At 43.8% G+C, this 23907-nt stretch overlaps 1 protein-coding gene across 3 annotated transcripts in view; it reads right to left on the bottom strand.

Annotated features, from left to right (window-relative positions):
- LOC136420832 (homeobox protein Mohawk-like) overlaps nt 1-23907 on the bottom strand; it is a 33944-nt gene that overhangs the window by 8795 nt on the left and 1242 nt on the right. The window contains exons 1-2 of one of the 3 annotated variants that reach the window (XM_066407943.1): nt 18717-18843; nt 2275-2563 (exon numbers count right to left, since the gene is read on the bottom strand). In XM_066407943.1, the coding sequence (XP_066264040.1) occupies nt 2275-2441 (167 nt within the window). In that variant the 5' untranslated portion in view covers nt 2442-2563; nt 18717-18843. Of the gene's footprint in view, nt 1-2274; nt 2564-12960; nt 13091-18716; nt 18844-23907 lie in introns of those variants that run through there. The other 2 variants (XM_066407942.1, XM_066407944.1) reach the window with 2 other exon arrangements.

Raw genomic sequence — 23907 nt, 5'->3', positions numbered from 1 at the left:
TAGATACATGCGAACATCCACCGGAATACTCAAGGGACCACTCAGAAGTGTTCTCATATGGAGGACGAATAAAGAACGTCTTTCAAGGACGGATTCATGACAGAGAGGGAGGGGCTAAAAAAATACATGTTTCTCTATCTACCGTTCAACGACCGCAATTTCCTTTAAAATTAGCGGCTAGTCCTTTGGAGAAGTACTGTAAAGGGGGTAATGTTCGCGGGGATTTAATTTCGCGAAGGGGAGAAAATGGCGTGTTCGCGGTGGTTTTAAGTCCGCGGTTGAAACTGACGTGCAGGGTTTATAGTTATACTGTAAAATGGTTAAAGTACGCGGTGATGAGGTTACCATGAAAAACGCGAACATAAAACCACTGCAAACATTTTCCATTTTACAGTAAAAGACACAATACGAGGCGGATATTTTCAAAACATGATACCATATCAGAAACGCAGCAACACATCGGAAATGGGTCGGCCACCTCACTATACTGAAGTGAAGAAACGACATTATTTCTACAGTTTGCATGCGCGTTACGCTGAACCCTTGAATAAATAGTCATACCGCAGAACAACGTGTGGTCCGACCGCAGAAACACGACTTGAATCCGCAGCGGTATTCAGTCGTGCTGCGATATCCCGTCCTGTTCTGTTGACTGTCAAGCGACCTCCTCCTGAATCTATTGACCTCTGGCGACCCCCGTGACAAAGTTAAAATCAAAGCCACGGGACGACTTTTGACATTTCCGCGGAATAACAAAAGTAGCTCAATACTCTATTCTGCTTTTTCTTTGCTTGGTTCATTTCTTTTCAACGCCTGGGGATTGATACATTGTTTCATACCGTCGGAAAAAACACTTTTATTTGATGTCATGTTACATTCTATATTCTATTTGTAAGTAGTTACAAATAAATCGGATTTGCGTGATACAAATTGTTTTCAGTGACACCGGCCACGACGAAAACATAAACAGGGATAAAACCAACCCTCCACACAACTAAAAATGAATGGTCCCCTCAACATTTACTCAGTGAGAACAGCACACAACATGTACAAAGAACTAAAATATTTTCTTAAAGTTGACAAGCCGAAAAACGTTGTTGTTCTTTCTTGGTAAAGTTACTACAAGTGATTGTTCCTTATTGTCTTTCCTACAACATCACGCCATGACAGTGTGAAATGAAAAACATGCTTGCCCTACTTTTTGTAACGTTCCGCGGGCTAGTCTCGTTTATCAATTGGGGGTCCTGTCATCATAATGTTTGCGTGATAAGGTCCCTTGCGGCCCCTCAAGAACAATGCAGCCCGTTTTCCCGGCTCTACCGTTGTTTGACATTCAAGTAAATAAAGTAATAAGTGGTGCACTTAAGCCCGTGGGTTTTAACAGCATTTACAGCCATCGTGCCGCTGTCTTATACGCAAACAGTTTTGTCCGTGCTGGCTACTTATTGAACGGAAGACCTAGTTTTTTTATTGGTTGACGTCACTGGAGCTACACTCTTTAGGCGACTTTAAAAAACATGCCACGGTTGGCTCAGAACGTGGTAAACCGTGGAAAAGACGCACACATCAGCTAATCCCCATCCGCGAAACAAATGTGTAGAACACAACACCGTGACAGTTGTAAAGCTACGAAATACATGCCACGGTTGTTTTCAAGTCGGTATTCGAACTCTTGGGTCATTGTTTAGTTTGCGAGATGTGCTCCAGCCTGCTCTATTATCCAGCGTGACCCGGTTTTTTCTGTAGAAGACCCTCAAGCATTTCTCCCCTGTCATGGGATATGTGTTCAATAATGAGACCCGGCTAGGGGCAGTCATGCAAGCACGCCGGTATATTTACATGACGGGATCTAAAGTCCTTTCTTCAACTCTCTCTGCCCTGACCGAAAAGCCCACTTATAGTTGTAAGCTTAGCTGAAACCACGACGCATGCACATTTTCCCGACATATGGTACGGCTCAAGCCAGAGACAACACAATACTGAACTGAACTGGGTTCTTCTTGTCATAAAAACGTCGTGTGTCAACATGTCCGCGGTTTGGCAACTGACAGCACAAAATCAACTTGACAAGTTCTGCCTTCGACACACACAACGACGGCTCACGGACATGTACAAACGAGGATTCTCCGAATGCCTCCGATGTTTGTCGAGGCCTTGCGACGTTGGTAACGTCAGGGAACATGCCGAATAACAATGCCGCCTCGCCGCTCGCATGGTCAAGCATGTAACGTAACTAAAACCATGCCGGTGCGGTGCGGAGATACTGTTACATACCTTGAAGAGCGGCGTCTCAGACTGCGGTCTCGCTCCTCCAAGTCCTTGGACGAGACTTTAAGAACCCCGTCGGTGCCGCCGCCGCCGTACTCGAAATCGTCGTCGGAGAACTCTGAGCTTGAGTCCGAGACGATGGTGAGCTCGCTCTCTCCCGTGCAGTCCACCATGTTTACTAGCGGGTCGTGAAGTTTTCCCAGCCGGCGCTTTCTCCTACCACCACCGGAAGAACACAAATCCCAGCACACCGGTCTTCGCCACGGATCCCCAGGGACGGGAACTACCGCAAATCCTGGAGGAACATTACATGGAGTCAATTTGCATACAAGGGACGGTTCGTTGATACTTGGAGCGGAGGGGTGCATGCATGCAACACGTGTGATCGTGTATATACAAACGGTCACCACCTTTCGCCCCCAATGAAAATCTTAAGGATTCAACAAAGGTCCCATTATTCGTTCATATAATGGGAAGCGTTTTATAAACGGGTAAAACTGAGACATCATACTAAAACACAAGATACAGACATGCTGACTGCAGCGCCCTCTAGGGGGATACTAGAATAAGTGCAAGCATAGTGGTAACCAAGGCGACCAAAGTCTGTGCAATGCCCAGATTGCATACATCGACGCAATCCAGACAATTATGAATAATTCTCAGCATTATCGTTGCAAAATGCATTGACAAGGCGTTGTCATTTCTATTCCCGTACCCTGATACAAATGGACGACCCCCTTTGTAAAACATGTTTTGCCATGCTGACCTGTGTTTGCACCGGGACAACCAGATGTTTGACGGACATGTAAGAACTACGGCCCGTCTCTGGCACAAGGGTGGTGTTTTCTTCTGTGACAGGGCCGAGAGGTCGCTAGGCTTCCGCTAGTTAGAGGCCAAAGTCATCAATCTAATTAAAGAACTGCCTGTGCAATTCAACCGACCGACCAATCAAACCATAGTATGGGTGTAAAAGTACGCTATTTAGGCCCCGAGTGGTGCAAATCATTGATGGCTGTATCAAATGGTTCTCCCCTAGCCCCCGTGTTTCTAACTTATGCGTGAAGTGGTTCAAAGGACTACTAGTACTGATAAGACGACGACCAGACATGTTCACCACTCCGTTACAATTGTACCATACACGTACGACTTTGACACGACGATTCCCCGACAACAACACAACATACAATAAAGCCCGTGAGATCGCATTGGTCACACCATGTCGTTACCCTACCAACATGTAACACCGCATGTCCGGATCCACGCGGCTTTGTTTACCTCCATCCTTTTGTTTGCTGTAGGGCCCACAGGTAAACACTCGCCGGAGATTTTCTGCTTACTCAGTTCCGAGGGACACATAACAAGGCCTAGGGGGTGAGTGACCCACGGAGGCCGGGAGGACTTTGGACGAGCCCCGGTGTTTATATAATGTTTTGTGTCGAAGAAGAAAACCGGACATGCCTTCCCTTGTTGTTGTCGTGCTTTTTACGTGTTATCATCGTCCTGTATGCAAATTAGTGACAGCGCAGATATCTAGTCATTTTTCTTTAAATTTAACTGTACACATACAACCAACTTGACAAGGATAAACGGTCGTCATGTTTTGTAGCTGTTCAATTTGTTGCAATAACATTTCAGTCAGAGTCAGATTGAGAGGCTTATTGGTTATAACGGTCAAGTGTATTGGAAAACTTTGGTCACGATTTCTAAATTCTTACAACTAAAACTAATTAGAATACAGAACAAAAATGCGATTTTGTTGACCTATGACATAGTTGCATTCTAACTACAATATTTTGACATGGCCCTTTGGTGTTCTCTGTTGTTGCTACGGCGTAAAATATTACAAAGAACTGTAATACGAATTTTTCATTTGCATGCCAATGTAACTTATGTCACTCGAAGTGACCCCAAATGACTACTGGCTGTGTAGTCGTCACACACATATGCGGGACAGGCATGTCAAGAATGTAGAGGCTTAACCTTGGTGACAATTTGCAAATCAAGATTAATTGAAGCTAATTCGATTACCTAGTAGAAATGCAATTTTTTTGGTGACCTTTGAACTGTGCGGTAGGTGTTTTCTTTATAACACGCCGCAACACAATAGTCATCTCTAAGCAGATATTGGATGTAGAATGATAAAGCTTTACAATTCCTGTTGGAAGGCATTTGGATGTTTGCCGGTAAAAATATTTTGGAATATCCATTTAACCTCCTTGATTGAAGGCACCATCATTCGCCAGCAAATGCAATAAATCTCCCTGTCGCAAATGACGGATATGTTCAATTATCATTGTAACGCTAGCTGTTACTGCTCCCCAAAAGCACCTGAACGATGTTATTCGTAGAATGTCACATGTTAATCTTTGTGACAATTTGTAAATCCAGATAAATTGAAAATAATTTTGAATCCTAACAGAAATGCCATTTCTGCCAACCTTTGACCTTTGAAATAGTTGGCGCTGCCTTCGTTGTGAATTATACTTGGGCAGAACAGTGAACCCATTGTTGCCATGTTGAAGAGGCACTGTCAAAATGTTGTATTCAAATCTACGGGTAGTATCATTCGCCAGCGGGGACTTTAGGTTATACCTACTATTAAAAGGGGTGGGACCTAAGACTGAGGACGAAGCAAAGACGCTTTTTCGTTAGCTAGAAGTGCAATATGGCTTCGCTACGGCTCGTATATTTGGCCAAGCACATCGGGTCACCCCTATACTCTTTTCTATAAGTGTGTTGGGTTATTTTAGGTGCTAAACCCCCTTATACACGGTCATCGGCTTAACGTCCCCTTCCGAAAGGACGATGCGATTCTTTTCCAGTCGTGTCCAGGCCCGGGCGCGAATGCATGCGGACCGCAATAAAAAGAACCTCTTAAACCAGTATACGTTAAGTATAAGCCTCATTATTCATGTGACAGGTGAAATGCAAATTAATCGACACTTAATGGACGCACCTGATAGGAAGACAAACGCGGTTGACCTCGGAATTGTGTTCAAAATTAAAACTGGCACAAACACCTTTACAACTCCCATCGCCGTGCAAATAACGAATGGGCGATTTTTCCGGTACGTGTTGACTTGTTTAACAACACGACGCTCCCACATCCAATCACAAAGCTGATGAAACTGATAGAAAGAGATATTTGATGTGGGCTTCTAAAGTTAAGGACTCGTCTAGTTCTGCCATCCCCCTTCACAGAGCAGGACGAACTGCGCATGTGCAAGAAAGTAACTGTCTAAATTTGTCATTGATACAGTCAACCACAACCAAGATTGACCTCATAGTACCATGTCGTTTCACAGGTCGATATCTTTCATGCTACCATGTTCCATTCTATATCGGCTTATGTAGGTCAATATATACATATCATATACTAAATAGGTCAAACCATTTATACATGACAATATCATCATACACATATGGAAAATAGACATATTTTCATGATTTCTTTAATTGTTACAACATGATTTTGCCAAAACTTGCCATACTTTGCACATTGTACAATTATAAGTCAAGTTCTGTCATGTTAACGACAACGTCTACAGACATTTAAAAACACAATGCACCTAAACGACCTAAAACTTCGTAGACTAACGAAAGATGAAAAACACACCCTAACACTGCGAAGTGCAGTGTGTATGGAAATACTCTCTACTCTGATCACCAGTGTGTTTCCACTTCCGACAAGCCGGCAGAACTTGTCTTCACAGGGTGATCAAGTGATTTATAAAACCGCGGCCAGAAGAGAACCACAGGACCGCAGATAAACGGACCTGATAACATACCAGTAAACCAGACACCAGTCCGGCCGGTGGGAACCGGACCAAGGCTGAAGAATGAGACCTGCCTGACCCCCTGTTCACCCCCAACTCGTGGATATAGGTTGGGAATATGGGAAGGGCAAGGTCAGAAGATCTAGGAAAGGCGAACAAAACTACCGACCAGAGAAAGAACATGAAAGTTGAGTGATCTCGAACCAGTTTAGCTAACTCGAGAGCTATTCTTCACTGGTCGTGATAGACAAGACAGACGTCATGTACAGTATCTACAGGTTCATTGACCCCTAGCTCTTTTGGACAAGAATAAAGAACAGTGGACCACGGCTTTACGTCCCGTCATTCCAGTAACTCCCAACCTATTGGTCCAGAGGCAGGGTCGCTAGCCACTTGGCTACACACGCTAGTACTACATTGATGACAGCAATGCCAGTGAAGTGACAGTGAAGAGCGTCCGATTCACAAACTTGAAACCAGAGTTCCTACCTGGCCAAATGAACACTACTCTACACTAAAACATGTAACGTCACTGGTACAAATCATGGTCCTGTAAATTCCCGGGAGCGTCCAGGATTCGGAAACCGCACAAAACACCCCCAGAAAAACGAAATACCGCAAAAAAAAGCCCAACTGCTTCATCTGCTTGGAGATTAGATAACTACAAAGCTTTGTGACCAGCCGGGTCTTTTGACAGCCCTGTACGCCTTATCTGCACGTACCTCAGAAGATAGACAGGTTGTCAGGTGTAGATACTGGTACAAGATAACGTAACGGGGTTTTTGGCGGTCATTTGTGCCCCATCCGCCGCTAGTTGTCCAACGGAAGTTGTAAAATAGTCCAATATTTACAATGTGACAGACATGTTTTTTCTATTCTCTCGATGTTCTGAACAATATTTGTTTACTGATACCAATCTCCAAGCAGATGTGTGTCAATGACCTCAATGACCTGCAGTGGACCCTTCTCTCTGAAAGGAGGAGGAACGCCCGCCTCACCTTTTTCTATAAGTTTAGACATCTTCCGTTGGCTATAGTACAACTGAGTCAATAACTACATCAATATTAACACAGATAGTCTACTGGAACGCCCTGCCTGGCGCGGTTGTTACGGCTCCCACCGTTGAGTCATTCCGCGCCAGGCTGGAGGCCTGCCCGCCTTAGCCTGGGACCTCCCCCCCCCTACTTTGCCCCTCGCAGGGTTATTTGGGGGTAATCGAAGTTGAAGTGTCGCCTACTTGTTATATATGTATTTTATGCGGCACATTGTTGCCCAGCTTCAAAATCTAGCGTTTCGTGTTTTCCTGTATTCTGTGTGAACACAGAGTATTTTTCGACAGATGTTCGACGATGCTTTAGGTGTGTACTCAGCAAGAAATATATCGGACATGACAACGTCTTCCCTACACATCTGCTGGGCGATGGCTATCTTCCGTGCTGTCCGACTGAGCTGTCAATCAAATCGCGAGGTCTGTTTGTCAAACCTCTCAGCGAGGCACCTGTGGGAGTTAGGGAACGAACGTTTCTGTCACAACAGGTTTCCGTCTGTTTGTCAACATAGGAAGCGACGGAGGATGTACGTTAAGCTTGGAAAGTAGTACTTCTGGCTCGGAATGGGGGACTAGATCTCCTTTACAAAGCCGTAATCTCAAAAAATGTGGACTTGTTAGGTGACTAAAGCTCGAGGCTAAGCGAAACACAAAACGACCTTCACCCGGGAAGTGCTGTTACAAGCACATAATGACGCGTAACTATTGTGCCACTGTACCGGTGAACTATTGAAGCAACGTATTTATGTACCCGGAGGGTATGTTGCTATCTCACGAACTCGTTATAAGTGCACTGGCCTGGAAATGACCTCGCCTCAAGCCATGTTTAACTCTCATTACTCGGCTTTGTCACTCGGACATTTTTGTGCACAAGCGACACCTAGCGCGCACGACAGTAATGCATAAAAATGATGTAGAAAACAATGCATCTTTTTTTTGCATAAGGTACTTGTGTTTTTATAGCAAAATTACATATATATCTAGGGCAACTCATATAAAAACATTCTAAAAAACTTCTTCAAAGTTTGTGAAAACTACCATTACCGCTGGTAGAGTGATGTCCTGACAATTGACGTTCCAACTTCCAAGCCATTTGTCCTTGAGACATGTGAGAGGCCTTCACAAAAATGGCCAACATTCAGACATACCTAAAATATCTTCTAGGTGTTAAGAAAACCACAAAGGCTTTCTTCTATCCTAACCCCTTAGAGAAAACATAACACACCTGTCGTAAGGAAAGCTTTTTCTTAGACTAAGACAACACGGGCTGAAAACAGGTGTCTTTATTTGGTTAGGCGAAGATCATGTGACGCCATTTTGAATACAACCTCGAATTTTCAGTTCATGTGCAATGTAAACACAGGTTTAAAAAGTGGCATGTCTATTTACCCTTGCTCTAACATTTAGTAAGCTGTTTCACAAGCAATGACATTGTTTACGATCCCTAAAATGAATCCCTCATCCTTTTTTCTCAGTCTTTCAAAGAAGGTTTTTGTGCCCCCCCCCCCCCCCCCCCCCCCCCCTCCCCCAATCCACTGTCACTCAACTTGTAGCTGAACTGACGTTTCGAACATCTCGGTCATGTGTGTTTGATTCTATCCAATAAAAACGTGTGCAGCTCTAATTAGATCAACTAAGAATAGTCGTATCACCTTTCAGTCTAGATAACTAATCCGATTTCTGTGAGATCATATCTTAAATGAACATTATGAAAACACGAATCGCCATTACTAATGTCTATACGCCTACGCCATTAGATAATTTTCTCGGCGCCAAGTTCTGTTACGAACCCGGTCCCCCTTGGATAAAACACCCCTTGCAAATGTCAACCAGACGACGGTTTTGTAGAAGAAAACTACCAATTTCCTAGGTAATAGAGTGTCCGCTGTGCGAAGTGAAAGGCTTAAATTAGAGGTGGCTAATCTCCAAGCAGATGTAAGACATGGGTTGTGTTACATGCACTGTGTGCGTCTTCCTTGTAGCGAGCGTTCTTCGCTCTTTGTCGCTGTGATTCATATAACTTTACAAAAGAGAGGCTGTATTATAACAGATAGAAACGTGTAATATACACTGTGTCAATCCGCCATGTTCCCGCAGTCATAGTTTTTGTTACAATAGGCGAGTATCAATGTACTAGTTGCTTTGTTATTGTTGCCATACTTTGTACCATGTACAGCTGTCGAACAATAAAGTTCTTTCATATAACGCCACAACGATACAAGCGTTGTAAAAATTAATAAAGCAGTCATCCTCAATTGAGGTGAAGCATGATTCTTTTTCAAGTACCTAGTGGTAGTGCAATGCGGCTTCGCCACGGCTCGCGTTTTTGGCCAAGCACACCGGGTCACCCCTACTCTTCTCGGTAAGTGTGTTGGGTTCTTTTACGTGCGGAGGTTTGACGCTTGAGGCTTATGCCCGAAGCTCCCACATTCACGGGGTCGCTGGCTTTACGTCACCATCCGAAATGCCGAATGCAATCCCAAACGTTATAGATAGACTGTATACAAACATTTTTCCAAGCATGATGAGCAGGGTGCGCGCATGCGTAGTCACGCTCTGCGTACGTGCGAGACATGTCGCTGCATCACGTAAGTCTTCACAGGTGGCGAACAGGCATTGGCGACAAACAGTCCGTTTCAATGGCCTGTTTTAGACTAGTCTGTCATTTTCAGCAATGAAGGTCAAGTTCAGAGGAGCCAAGGTCAGTCATGCAACAGCCCCCTTCTCTCTTCGGCAATTGTGTGATAGACCGGAGTGCGCATACTGTAAAAGAGGAAATGTTCGCAATGGTTTTATGTTCGCGTTTTTTGAAACAACCGTGAAAATGCTTGTTCTGTCTTCAGTCCGCCTAGCCACTTGTTTAAACCGCGAACTTGAAACCACCTCGAGCACTCCATTTTGATTCCAACCGCGAACGTTCCGCCATTCACAGTATGTCCCGTTCGTTAGTATGTTAGTTTGTGCAACTACTGAAACATTTGACGTTTCCTGCGAAAGGAAGAAATGTTTCTGGGATTCGCTTACTATTTTGAGTCTTTCGAATTGATAAAACATACAAAAAGTACAACAACGCCTAAAAGTGAGAAAAGTTCTGACGTGTTTTGGAAAATTCTGGCGTCTTCGAATTCTGGAAAGTTACGACGTGTTTGGAAATGTTACGGCACCTTTTAGAAATTAATTGCTCATTTTGGAAAACGCAATATGTCTGTTTCTCTGCAAGTATGTCACGGTAACAGAGTTTTCGGCGCCGTTAATAAAACAACTAGGTCATCTGTTATCTTTAAACTGTCTCATGCCAAGATCATAGCTACAGAACACGACACTTCTTCAACCCTCTCTTGGGGGCGGTTTGTTTTTGACATTAAACTGAAGCGTTTGTGACAGCTCTGGTCCGTCGGGGCATGGTCTCGTCCGCCCCCGACTGTGGGAAAAAGTCGTCTCGGTTGGAGATGATCGGGCCATCAGGTGGTATTGATCATGGAGAAAACAATAGGGTCGTGGAACGGTGAGACGGTTTCACGGTCTCGAGCGCGTGTGTCTCCGTCTGGAGTCTTGCTTTGCACGGAAAGGGCGTTGTCTCGAAGATACACGAGGAATCTCTAAATCGTGAACATCTGTGCCAGGCTCTCCAAGCAGATGTTCGGCGTTGCCTGTTCTCTGACTTGTTCTGTTCGCCTTTCCACATGTCATAGATTCTGGATAAATTGGACGAATGAATGGCCGTCTAAAACTAATGTTATCAGAAACTCAGCCGAAGCCATACGTCTGCTTGGAGATTGGTCTCGCAGCGTCTCGCAGGGTGCTGTGTTCTCGCGAGAAATAGAAACAACCTAAAACACGTCATGCACGTTGGGCCATGGTCGACGTCGGACACACAGGTTCCTTTCGTGGTGTTGACAAATATCGAGCATGTTGGATACGTACATAGTTAGCATATGGCGTTCTCGAGTTATCGTGTTGTCAGAAGGACACACACACGAACGCTGTGCAAAACATAACCTTCTTGGCGAAGGTAAAAAAAAGTACACCAGGTGAAGCCCACCCTCTTCGCCAGCTTATTCTTTGCGGTAACTTCAAGTGGGTAATTTGACGCCACCAACAAAACCGTACCTGACCTCCGTGCTCGAGTCTAAAGACGCACACAAAGCCGTGCGTGTTCTAGTGTTTGTGTGTTCAAGTCGTGACATATGACCCAGTTAGGTTTCAAAATCTTGTTCTCCATTGTTATGTGTTACACTGTAGTTGTCGTAGCACTTGTACTAAAGAAGCGTTGAATACGAAACTCTAAATGCTTTGCCTTTTTATGTGTTTTTGCGACATTTTGAGGGTCTTTCGGGTGGTTACGCTTTTAACCATGTTTCATAACGCTTTTTGGCTGCATTGCGTCAAATGTCTTCTGATATTGAGACGTTGTTTTTCAATACGCGTTTACAACGCGCGTTTCATTTTTTGCTTTGAAATTGGTATCGCAAGAACATTTTTCTTCTTAAAAAATAAAGATACTAGAAACTCTTAAGTGTGAATATCGCTTTTCCATTCCAATGATTCGTAATATTGAAAGCTTTGTTTAAAAATGGAAATTGAAGTAAAGTATATCAAACAATGAAAGATGTGTATTGGTAAACATTGGCATTGCAGGAGTTACAACGCGTACGGTGCAATCTGCACTAGTATGCAGGAGTTACAACGCGCACCGTGCAATCTGCACTATGCAGGAGTTACAATGCGCACAGTGCAATCTGCACTATGCATGAGCTACAATGCGCACAGTGCAATTTGCACTATGTAGGAGCTTACAACGCGTACAGTGCAATTTGGACTATGCAGGAGTTATATAACGCGTACAGTGCAATCTACACTATGCAGGAGCTACAATGCGCACAGTGCAATTTGCACTATGTAGGAGCTTACAACGCGTACAGTGCAATTTGGACTATGCAGGAGTTATATAACGCGTACAGTACAATCTGCACGATGTATTGCACAGACGGGTATTTTGCCCGACAGAAAATGTTTCAGATATTCTCACTATGCCGTATGTCCAGCTGCCGTTTCAACCTTAAAACTTGGCAGAGTAGAGTTTGAACCTTAAAACTTGGCAAATAATGATCGCAAACTTCATCTTGCCAACATACATAACATACTCTATGTAACGTACAAAGAGGTACAAATGTCATAATTGGAGATGGGGGGGGGGTCACACCTTGAATCGATACAATTTTCTTGTCAGAGGTGCACATGAAGTGCACAAAGAAGGTAACACTATAGGACTGTCATGACAACTTGCCCCCCCCCCCCCATAAATTGTTTTCTGTACCAATGAGACGTACGTTACACCATGACATAAAATAATCCTTGTTTACAAAGACAACAATGGAACCATTTATCCTAAGCCCGCAGGTGGTACGAATTCTCCCAGATATGAAAACCTTGAAACCTTATTGGCAATTTTACAGATGGTACACACTACGAACACAACGCCCCCAGGCCAGGCTTTAAACTCACGTAAGTGGGACTCAAACACACAACCTTCTAGTGCTAGCACATTCTGCTAACATATTGATAAATATCACCATTTCAAGTAGCACAAAATCAACCACAGACATTCCTTGCACTTATGACATAAAAAATATGACATGACATGATACAAATACATGGCAACAATGGCAAGAGTAAACTTATCCCAGAGGGGGTCTTTAACAATAACAGCCAATTGTTAGTAGACTACAACAAGCATTTAAGACATGTTCAGCCCAGTATACAAGATCTAAATCCCAAGCCAACATTTCTAGGTGTTCACTGACAGCTACCGTGTTGTGTGAATACAGAAAGAGAGAGTATCTCTCAGTGTGTGCTTGCAAATCTTACACTTTTCTGGAGCCGTGGATCTCGGCCGAAGTGAAACAGCTCACTTTTCAATCAGTTCATGCAGTGTACCGGAAAACATTGTCATGTCAGCTAGTGACAATACTCGTTTTCGGACGACTTAAATGTTGTCTGTCAGAAAGCTTGAGGCTATTGACTAGATTTGGTCGCAATAATCCACAGATTTTATGTAGGCCTTACAGGATTGGTCGTAAATCCTACATTCAGTGAAAAGGGAAAAAAGGCGGGAATTATTTTTTTCAAAATGGCCGTCCTCGCAGACGACATCAAGATTCATGTTTTTCTGACGCGTTGTTTTTACGAAAACGTAGCCACTTTTTCTCTTTAGGCGGATGTATCTTAACAAGCCTATTTACCTTACACATTATATCGTTTAGAATGAAAGGAAAGGCTTTGGCAAGGATTTGTTGCTGAATTTTTAACGCTTTGGCCGCGCGCCAAACGTTTTCCAGCCATCGGCTGAATTGGACGGGTGTTTGGTAGTGTTTGGATGCTGTCACGCGAGAGTGTACATGTAGTCTGATATGTGTCCTCACTGGAAACTATTACCACTGTCTAGCCCTTCTGTCCACGATAAAGTCATCAAAGACGGTTCAACTTTTACCAGACGTAGCGAATTTACTGCAACGCTGCAGACCAATTAAATATTGTTCCATAAAAAGATAGGTTACTATCTGATATCTTGCGGTCGACTTCAAGACAATGAATCTGTCTTAATATGATTTCTAAAGACGTATCTGACCCCTCCCAGCTAAGATTTACTTTGTTTTGGACTCACGAATTTGTCCGTTTCTAAGATTATCTCTCTGGCTTCTTGGGAGAAAAGAGGAGGGGCGAAAATCTTAGAGGACCTAGACATTCTTCTTTAGTCTGTCTTCTTTCATTCAATGGCCTTTGGATAACTTGAATTTGACACTGAACCCAACACAGTGTTACATTTGGGGGTATATATATTCTAACTTGTGATGTAAATTGTTGAAAACTTTATAAACATGAGAGTTTCTGGTGCGTTTGTGTTTGGTTTATGAATAAACAAATCCAAAACAACCTTGGCCTTCTCCAAAACCAAACAGAGTGCTAAATTTTATGTTTGCGAGTCGCGACACTTTGTGTCCTGAGTACGAGAGGTACTACTTACGTCAGCACAGCACGTTCCCAGGATACCCTTCTTCACGATAAACTTTTGTACTCAGCTGTGATGGCATACGGAGATGGCAGACTTCACCCCTTTCTCCACACTGCTTAGCGAGCCTTCCAATAAAGGATTTCTCTTCGGAACAACCAAAATGACCTTCCTTCCTATAGCCCGCTGTACCCACTTTATTAGTGCGCCCTGCCTAGCGCCTAATGATACGGTGCATTCAGACGCGATTGTGATATAATGATGTCCGAAATGGAGGTTCACTATAGTAATGATAGGGTCTGTATTGTGGCATGCCGAGTGAACTACAGCTTCGACAGGACAGTATGTCTGGGACATGGGGACGATTCGTTGTAGTCTATCTTGTGGGGATGATATTTCAGTATTTAAAGGTAGGTAACAGGTAAAGCCCCTAGCCTTTTTAGGGCCGTAGGGACAGTGGGTTGTTATCCACTGTGTCTAGGGCACGGTATTCGAAGGCGGAGCTCCCCAACCGAAGTCAGGTACCCATTTTACACCTGGGTGGAGTGAGGAAAGACGTCGTGTAAAGTGCCTTTCCCAAGGGCACAACATCGGTGGCATGCATACCATATACACATATGGAATTCGAACCCAGGACCTCTGGGTTTTGGGCCAAACATCCTAACCGTTACGCCAACATAATGTAGAAGATATTTGTGCCGTAAAATCTCTTTTCGTTTTGAATCCATATGCATAATATATGTATACTCAACAGCCAATGAACGGGGTGGAAAATTTCTTTAGTATCTCAAGAAACGTCTTAGTTTGTGAACAACGGAACAAAAAGTGACATATGAACGAAACAAGAACGAAGAAATTGGCGGGAAGTAGGATATTTCGTTCTGTTTCGTGCTGTATGTCAGTGTGATTAGTTTATCAGCGGTTGTCGCTCAAGTTGACTCTAAAACCACGGTTAAACCGCTGAGATATGACAGACAGCACGTTCCTAGAACTCCCGGGGTGTCCATTCCTCCTCAACGTCTTTCTGCAGAAATTCTCGTCTGCAGACCCGTCAATCATCACCCTGCCTTATGGCGCTCACCTGGAGCGCCCAAGGTCAAGTTTGTTTACGCCCTGCATCCTGTGGCTCAAAGAACAGACGGATAATTAGATGCGTAACAAGCGCATGTTTCAGCGGGGAAAAAATTCCCAACGGTCGCAAAGGTTTACATTTGAAACCCTTTCTCGTATCTGTCATCGTGTCGCTGATTGGTCGCCCAAAGGGCAGAGCGTAGAAACCCACACGTGCGACAATAAAAATAAACAAGAGACAATGAATATATACAGAAGTGTGGAACAAGGGGGAGGGGGGACAGAGGTCGGGAACAATGACGATTGCATGGGCTAATATAAATATATGTCAAGTAGAATTTGTCAGAAGTGGCAGATAAGAATGAGGTTCTTCAGCTTATCGACCTACTTTTGAAAATACGTATTTTCTAAGCCAACACGAATTTAAGAGTAATGTAATGTTCATATGTTATGTAAAAGTACGGTCCAATTTGACTACCATTAGCAATATCTTCAAGTGAACTTCACTATAAGTAGTTGCATTACATTGTAGACCCGATATACTTTGTGATTATAAGTATTTATGTATATGTACATAAGTAACGTTACTATACGGGTATTGCAAATATTCCTGTTTTCGGAGTTACCATTGGTTGATCTTTTGGCCAATCAAAACTTTTGGAGTTATCATTGGTTGCTCTTTTGGCCAATCAAAACTTTCTGAGTTATCATTGGTTGCTTTTCTGGCCAATCAGAACGAAGAAAAGGTAGCGCATCAAAGCGATTATATTACCTTTCTAGGGTAATGTCTATACCCAGAAGCAGTCTACAAATTCCATTCCAAGCGATGTTTAAGAAATATTGTTCCTTTATCTTTAAGACTGTGGTTTCGTGGTCCCCAAGTCTACAAAAACAAGTATTTATCGTCCACAGAGTGCACTATATAAATGTTTAACACATCATTTACAAGTTGGACCTTCCTGTTGTGTAGCATGACGATTCCCTGCACGCAAAGCGGTCCCGCTTCGCGCCAGGGTGGTCCCCGGAGTAAATACAGGTTAGACCCCTATAACTCCGCGGAGACCTACCATTGAACAGAGAAACAACTGTGTTTATACGACCCTTTTTCCCCAACGCGGTTAAACCGCAGGACACTTACGAGACCGACCTGAAAGCCGCCATTGTGACATGCTCCCCGGCGTCTAAACCCTTGTCTCGGTTGCGGTAGTGCCCTTGACCGACCCCAGTCTTTTGCGTACGTCTGAGGCTCTGAGCGGTGTGTTTAACCTTGAACTAGACTACACGTGGTACATCCAAAAGCAGCAGGCGCAGGGATGATCCGTTATTTTGAAATCTCCAACGATCGCTTTCTCAACATCATCGTCAACGATCGTTTTCCGCGCATGCGCATGAAGGAACAGCTACCATCCTCTAAGAAAGAATCTTATTTGACATAATGACCTCTATGTGACCTTAGCGATCACCTGAAGAAGGTAGACACGATGTAAACACAGGTGAGCAGCTGGAGATAAAGATCTGTCTGTTCATGAGGTCAAAGGTGACCCGGTGTCTTTTTTGGCACGTAGAAACTAGAAACGAGTTCATGTCTCTTTCCAAATTAAAGAAAAATAAAAGAGAACTTTTTCCCTATCTCTCTTGGCCTTCTACTAACGCATGGTACGTTTAAATGCATTCCTCCTGAAAGAAGGTCCCTCCCCGGTCAACGTGTCCAATGGAATAGTCCAAATGACGTCATGTGCAGGTGGTAACCATACGGCACGGATGGTGACCGTGACCTACAGACATTTTCAAGAAACCGAATAGTTCAGCCTATCAAAGGAAACAGACCCAGCCACCACGGCCACAGTACCCCGGAACTCGGCTTGATAAATCCTTCAGCACCTTAAAGTGTGAAAGTTTAGGTTCAACATCTTCCAAGGGCCTGGGGTTCTAGGTTACGGAGACCACCACTGTTTAGATGGTCAACCAGACAAGGAAACCGCCCGAGGAAGCTAGTGTGACTCAAGCGGGGCACAGACAAACCCTGGCTGGCGCAGACAAGACAGTCAATAAAAGAAGACACCGGAGCGTGGGATTCTTTTCCGCAGTGGCGTACAAGATAAAGCCTAACAGGCAAACCACAAAAGGGCAGAGGGAAAGGTTCCAGAAAATTCTTTTAGAAGAAATTCATCGAAGGAAGAGCGAGAGACAAAACATTTAATCAAGCCGAATACAGATGTTCGAAAAAGACTACAAAGCAACAAAAACATGATTACCAAAACAACTACGTTATGGAGTTTATATAGTACTGTAAAATGGGAAATATTCGCGGTGGATTAAATTCGCGGATGAAACTGTCATACAGGGTTTTACGGTAAAAGGGGAAATGTTTGCGGTGGTTTTAAGTTCGCGGTAAAGAAGTCACCGTGAAAACGCGAACATAGAACCACCACGAACATTTCTGATTTTACAGTAGATTGAACCATAAACACATGGATAACTTGTCACCACCAAATCAAGTGGTTAATGTACCATCCCGTGACTGAAGACAGTGGTTTGTTGACATGGTCAGTTCACGGCGGCCAGAAACCCAGACGGGCCCGTAAAACACACCCCGTACCCACAGTCCCACAAACAAATCCACACAGGGGGCTATCAGACGTCCGGTACATAAAAACACATGTTCTAGACGTTGTTCTTTCACAAAAACAGTTCTAATACTCCTTCTCAGAGCTCAGAAACCGGGAAAGATTTTATGAGACAGCTTGCCGCTTGCTTGGAGGCGAATGTTTAATTTTTTTTAGGCGTTTTTAAAAGTTTTTTGGTCCATGTCGTGTTCGAGAGGGGACGCACACATTTGCGAAAGGTCAAACTCTGGCCCAAGGTTACATTTCTGTCAGCCATTAAATCCTTTAATACATCCTGAGTCTTAAATCTTGGAGAGGAAGTCGGCATCTTCTTTTGTAAACCTTCCGACAGTGACTATACACACATTCAGTAGACACACAAACACAGAAGAACCGACATTCTAAAAGACGCTACGCAAAGCTGCATACAAATCGCGTTGGGTGCACACAAATAGCTCAAGGTTTTCTACACCGCGAATTCTACGTATCAATCCTTTAACTTGTTTTGGACGACACAAATATCAAGAACAACATCCGCATGATGAAGATGCAAACATCATTTTAACCGTCTGTTGCCAAGCGGCTGTTACAAGATGTTGGCGCCACCAATTATATCTAATAGGCACGGAAGCAATTCTGTGCAAGAACACATTTTTAACATGACAAAAACAGTTCTAAACGCCCTGCTTGAAAAGTTAAAGAAAACGCATGGTCGGAAAATTATCGGAATTTTCGTGTTCTAGAAACTAACGATTTGAAGAGGCAACCCACTAGTAGCGAACCGCGGCAAACTCAAGACCTTACCACAACCTCAAAACAAATTGAACACCACTCAGAGGCACTCATTCAGTTTTCATGGACAAGAACACTTGAAAGATATTAAGTCAGACAAAAGTACAACCATTCACACACACAAAAAGTTACGTCAGAAAACATACCTTTGCTGAAAACGGAACGCTCGACCGTCCTGCGTTGCTCGCCTGTCGTCTGTACGGAATGTCTTGCCGTGCAGAGAGCCTCCAAACTACAACCCCAAGTCCTCGCTTCCACGTAACTCCTCCTTCTCTTTTGACAACCTCATTTATATTCCTTCCCAGGGGCTTTAAAGGCCCAGTACTGTGTATACCACGTGTAAACAATGTTTGTATCTACAGGGACAGGCAGGTTGGACATATGAGTAGGTCGGTATACATGGTGAGGGGCCTGTCAAATTAAGTGCAGAGGTACCACATGTGGCGGTTTAGTTTGCGGCGGTTTGAGAAAAACCCTTGTTCCGGAACTTTTCTTGCGTTTCAACAGACATGCCAAGAACAACTCAAGAAAGTCAAGACAAGAAACACAACACTCAGGGGGCGTCTTAAAAGCATTCTCCGTATTTAGACAAGCTTTTACTCTCAGTCTAGTTGAAGGAACTAGATACATCGTGTTCTAAGAACTTGCAACGCTGTCTAGATTTTGAGCTTTGGCCAAACATTTAGGTCCAGCTATTTATATACTGACACAAACCATGATGTCATATCTACCTTTGTCCTTTTGGTTTCCTTTGCCATGTTAACAGTCTGTTATGGGTTCTTTAAGTTTTCAACGATTTATGTAAGGCGTTTTGGGGATTGACACATCAGGTTTTGAGGTCAGAGGCCCTGAGGGCAGGATGGAGGAAGACCGCCAAAGAAAGTGAAGTCTAGACGACTTGAACAAGCCGCATAAATTAGCATGAATCACTATTACAAAGATCTTATTGTGGCATCACATAAAAGAACACGTTTGTTTAGAAGACAAGCAAGTATTGAAAGACGGTGTCAAACTTTCACGCTCCATCGCCTGTTACCTCCCCAACCGAAGTTAGGTACCCATTTTAATACACCTGAGCTGAGTGATGAAAGTCATGTAAAGTGCCTTTCCCAAGGACCCAACATCGGCGGCCTGTCAGGGGATTCTAACCCAGGACCTCTGAGTTCTGGGCCGAACACCATAACCGTTACGCCAACACAATTCTCCAACTTTTGGTAAGGCTGCACCAAGTAATTCTTATGGATGACGTCCTTTGGAGACCCTAAATCTAATGCGAGAGCGCGGAAGAAAAACAAGAAGGGTCGAAAAAAACAAGATGCCTAGATTTGAAATATAATAGTCGAGGATACATGTTAGGACACAAATTGAATGAGAGAACACAGTGTAACAACTGACAATTATTCTATTCATCATGAAAACAACAATAATTTGAATAAATTAGTTGAAGTTGAACAGCAGTTGTTGTCCTGTCCTGTTTCTTTCCATATCCCATTGATTTGCGGCACTGTCGTAACTCTTTGGTCATAGTTAGAGGAAGCGGAATTTCTTGTTTTTTTTCTGGGAACAGACCAAAATCAATGCGCGCGCGGACGTCATCCATAAAAATTACTTGGTGTAGCCTAAAACATATCGAACATGTCGCAGGACATGGAAACGTCAGCCGAGGTGTGGTACCTGAGTTCCGCGCGGTGGACCAGCTGACTAAGGTTATGTTTGTTGTATGTTTTCTCGCGGTAGACTAAACGGAAAGAGGCCGGAGTGTCCCATGAAGGTTGGCGGTGTTACGGTACAACAGTGTAACAGTGAGACACCCGGGCTGGGATACCTTACAGACGGCACGGGCCGCCGTCTCACCTCAGCATGCCCCCTGTCTGGTTTCAAAAGTCGGCCAGGGGATAAATAATAAAGGATACACTAGCCTCCACCAAAGAGGTTATTTTTTACCAGACCTTCCTACCGTAGTACGGATTGTAGAATTCGGCCAAAGGGAATTTAATTAGCCAGGAGATTCAGTCCGAGGAAAGGTTAACATTTCCATCTCCGGAATGAAACTCTATCTTTGGCAAATACTGTAAATGCTTTCGCGTGGTTTTTATTTCGCTGGAGGGAGAAAATGGTGTGTTCGCGGTGGTTTTAAGTTCGCGTTTGAAAGATAAGTAGCGCTAGGTGGCCAAAATATTCGCGGTGGTTTTAAGTTCGCGGTGGCTTTCATAAAACCACCGCGAACATTTCTGCATTTACAGTATTCTCCCTATGCTATAGCCAGCGTAGGTACTAGTCTGGCAGAGACGGTATAGCGAATGACGTACACCCAGACTTGAGATGAATTGATTGTTTGATCATACGAAGAGGAAACCTAAGGTATAGAAAATACCATACACATTCTCTTCTCCATACGCCTGTAAATAAAAGAAATGTGCAAAACTTCCGGTTGAAGTTCAGAATACAAACATTGGCGTTTGTCTGCCAGCTGCAGTGCCCCGGGCGCCTGGGGGACACGGGCTATAGAACAGAAATTTGTCGCATGCTACAACACCGGCCTTCTGGCGATGTTTGCGCCATTAGGGGCGCTATTTGATAAACTAGACCTACGCTACTCGAGGGTAGGGCCAGTGTTGAAAGAGCCCAACAGAGACGTGGCGGCGCTTAGGCTGGGTGCCAGACTGTTTCCAGGGCCTACACAGTCCTCGGTTCTAGGGCTAACATGCCCTCAAGAAAATTACAGGACCTTTTTTAGATCCGTTGGCATGTGTGGTGGTCGCCATTTTGAATTGTGACGTCACAGGGTCGCCATACCATTTTATTGGGAGAGGTGTTTGTTGGGGTCGCTAGCGTTTAATAGACCCTAATACGATAAATATTTCTAACAGAGATCGGGGGTCTGGCATCTAGGCTAGGCGGCACTACGCAAAATGTAATCTCTAGCATACTTAAATATGTTTTTCTGTTTTAAAAGAAAGTACTACTTTACGAATACAAGGCTTTACGTGGGAGCTTCTAGGTCTAAGTAAGTCTAAAGTGCGGAATTTACAACGATCTTATCAACAGAGATAAGGGTGGTGGAGATGCAGTGCTTTACATTTCTTGAGTATCGATCTTTCAAATCATGGTCATTCCGTTGTTACATAACGGACACAGGTGTAAACATTTAAACTACAACCTGGTGTACCCTGGGTACGGCAATAAGGAAGTGCTCCCATTGTGACATTTATAGCAGTTTGAGGGGTGAATTGACCCCTATAACTACAAACACATACAAATCCTAGACTATCTACAAACTGAAAACAAGTCAAGGGCACGAGTAAATTAGCATAATACTGGTAAAACGAGTCAAATCTTTTTCTCTAATGGTTTTCAAAAAAAGTTTATCAGACGATGTAAAAGGACATTATGTAATGATAATACCCCTACCCATCCATAAGGGGTATCGGCAATTGACAGAACAGCTTCGACCCATGGCCGACACACATCGTAAATTAAATCAAACAGTGGGCCTGGTTTAGATTTTTTGTAAACCCATCCATGTTGGGGACATTTAGAAAATGGGAACACGTCCATGACTTATCCTTGTCCTCACGACTCCAACCTTGGACGAGTTCAACCGCTCAAGCCATTGCCAACTGACACGAAGACTGCATGCCATGTTCACGTACAGGGCACATACATATCATATAGGCCCGGTTTATTCACGGGTTTAATCCCAGCCATACATACGTATGGAGGAAAGTCATAAAAATCAGTTGACGGGTTTTTCATAAAAGATATGCACGTGTCATTCATATCACTGACATGCTTATTTCATCGTTTTTTCTATAAAGCAGACGTCTTCATCCGATTACAATGGCACAATTTACACACACGTTTTCTGAGTTGACTTGGAGCCGGCTGCCTGAGTCGTGATAAGTGGCCATGGTGTTCGCGGTGGTTAAGTTCGCGGTTGAAACAGTGGGGCAAAACTGTAGCCTCCATTGCAGTCCTTCCGACTAGCGATTTTTCAACTTATCGGGTCCAGGTTCTTTGGCTGGGGGGCCGTATCTGCTTGAGGCCCCGTATCTGCTTGGGATCCCGTATAAATCGCTGTGAGCCTGTGACCGCGGTTACAAGATCACAGCGATTACGGGATCCCAAGCAGATACGGGGCATCAGGCAGATACGACCCCCCAGCCAAAGAACCTGGACCCGATAAGTTGAAAAATGGCTAGTGGGAAGGACTGCAACGGAGGAGCTAGGGCAGAAGATAGAACAGGCATGTTCACAGTGCACTTGTCTAGTGCTTTTCAATGCGGTCACCGCTAAAATCGCGAACATTAAACCACCGCGGATATTTTTCGGTTGGCAAGACACTATCGATTCAGGGGCGATCCCTGAACAAGTAGGCAGTACGGACCAATTCTAATCTAGTGATTCTGGCATTTATTTCAACGCACACGTACCCATTAAGTAAGTTACGTTCAGGTCTTTTTTGTTTTATGACCTTTTATTGTCACCGTAGATAATTAAAACTTCGTTAAGTTAGTTTTCAAGGACGATATTTTAGGACATTTTAAGGCGTCCCCACGTGAACACTCGTATAAACAACGCAAGACTCGACCTTGAGAAACCGGCGAAGGTCAACGTTGTCAATTGATCTAATGTATAAGTTAAAAAGTGATGAAGAAGGCCCGGAGATGCTTAATTCGGACCAGACTTTCTTTCACCGTCGAAACAATCTTTAAAAGCTGCAAGTTTGGGTGTCCTATTCCTTGCAAATAATACTACTTCTACTGTTACCAACAGAATAAAGGACTATGTGAGTGTCGTAACACAATCAAATTACATCATTTCACGATCCAAGAAAAACACAGACGAAACAGGTTTAGTCTGAGTTGTATTCTCTCAGTTTACAAAATGTGACGCACTTCTGGAAATATCGAGCACAATTCTACACCAAAATATAAACACAGTTAAACCGCAGACGAACGCGTGACTTGTTGGAACAATGATTGTTCACACCAAGTCAGGAAGTCCACCCACCCACCGAGGAGTTCCGAAGCGGAAATCGCCTGATATCACGCGACAAAATATGCGTCATCACTGGGAATAGAGACTCAAAATCGCGACTTTGATGATTGTTTACACCCCTATTCCACTAGGACGGTGACCTCACTGCGACCGAGCGATTTGAAAGAGCATTCAACGAATTTTGCTGATGGAAAACATTTTTTTTAACGCTTTATGTGTTTTGTTGTCTTTTCAGTCATACTTGTATATTTTGCATGATATTCCAATTATGAAGTCAAGGGTTACACAGTGTGATCGCCGTCTAGTGGTATGGGGGCGCAAGGTATAACGCAGCTT

Source organism: Branchiostoma lanceolatum, chromosome 15 (genome assembly GCF_035083965.1).
Source record: "Branchiostoma lanceolatum isolate klBraLanc5 chromosome 15, klBraLanc5.hap2, whole genome shotgun sequence".
NCBI lineage: Eukaryota > Metazoa > Chordata > Leptocardii > Amphioxiformes > Branchiostomatidae > Branchiostoma > Branchiostoma lanceolatum.
The sequence above is the reverse complement of the archived record's forward strand: the minus strand, read 5'-3'. Positions and strand labels throughout refer to the sequence as shown.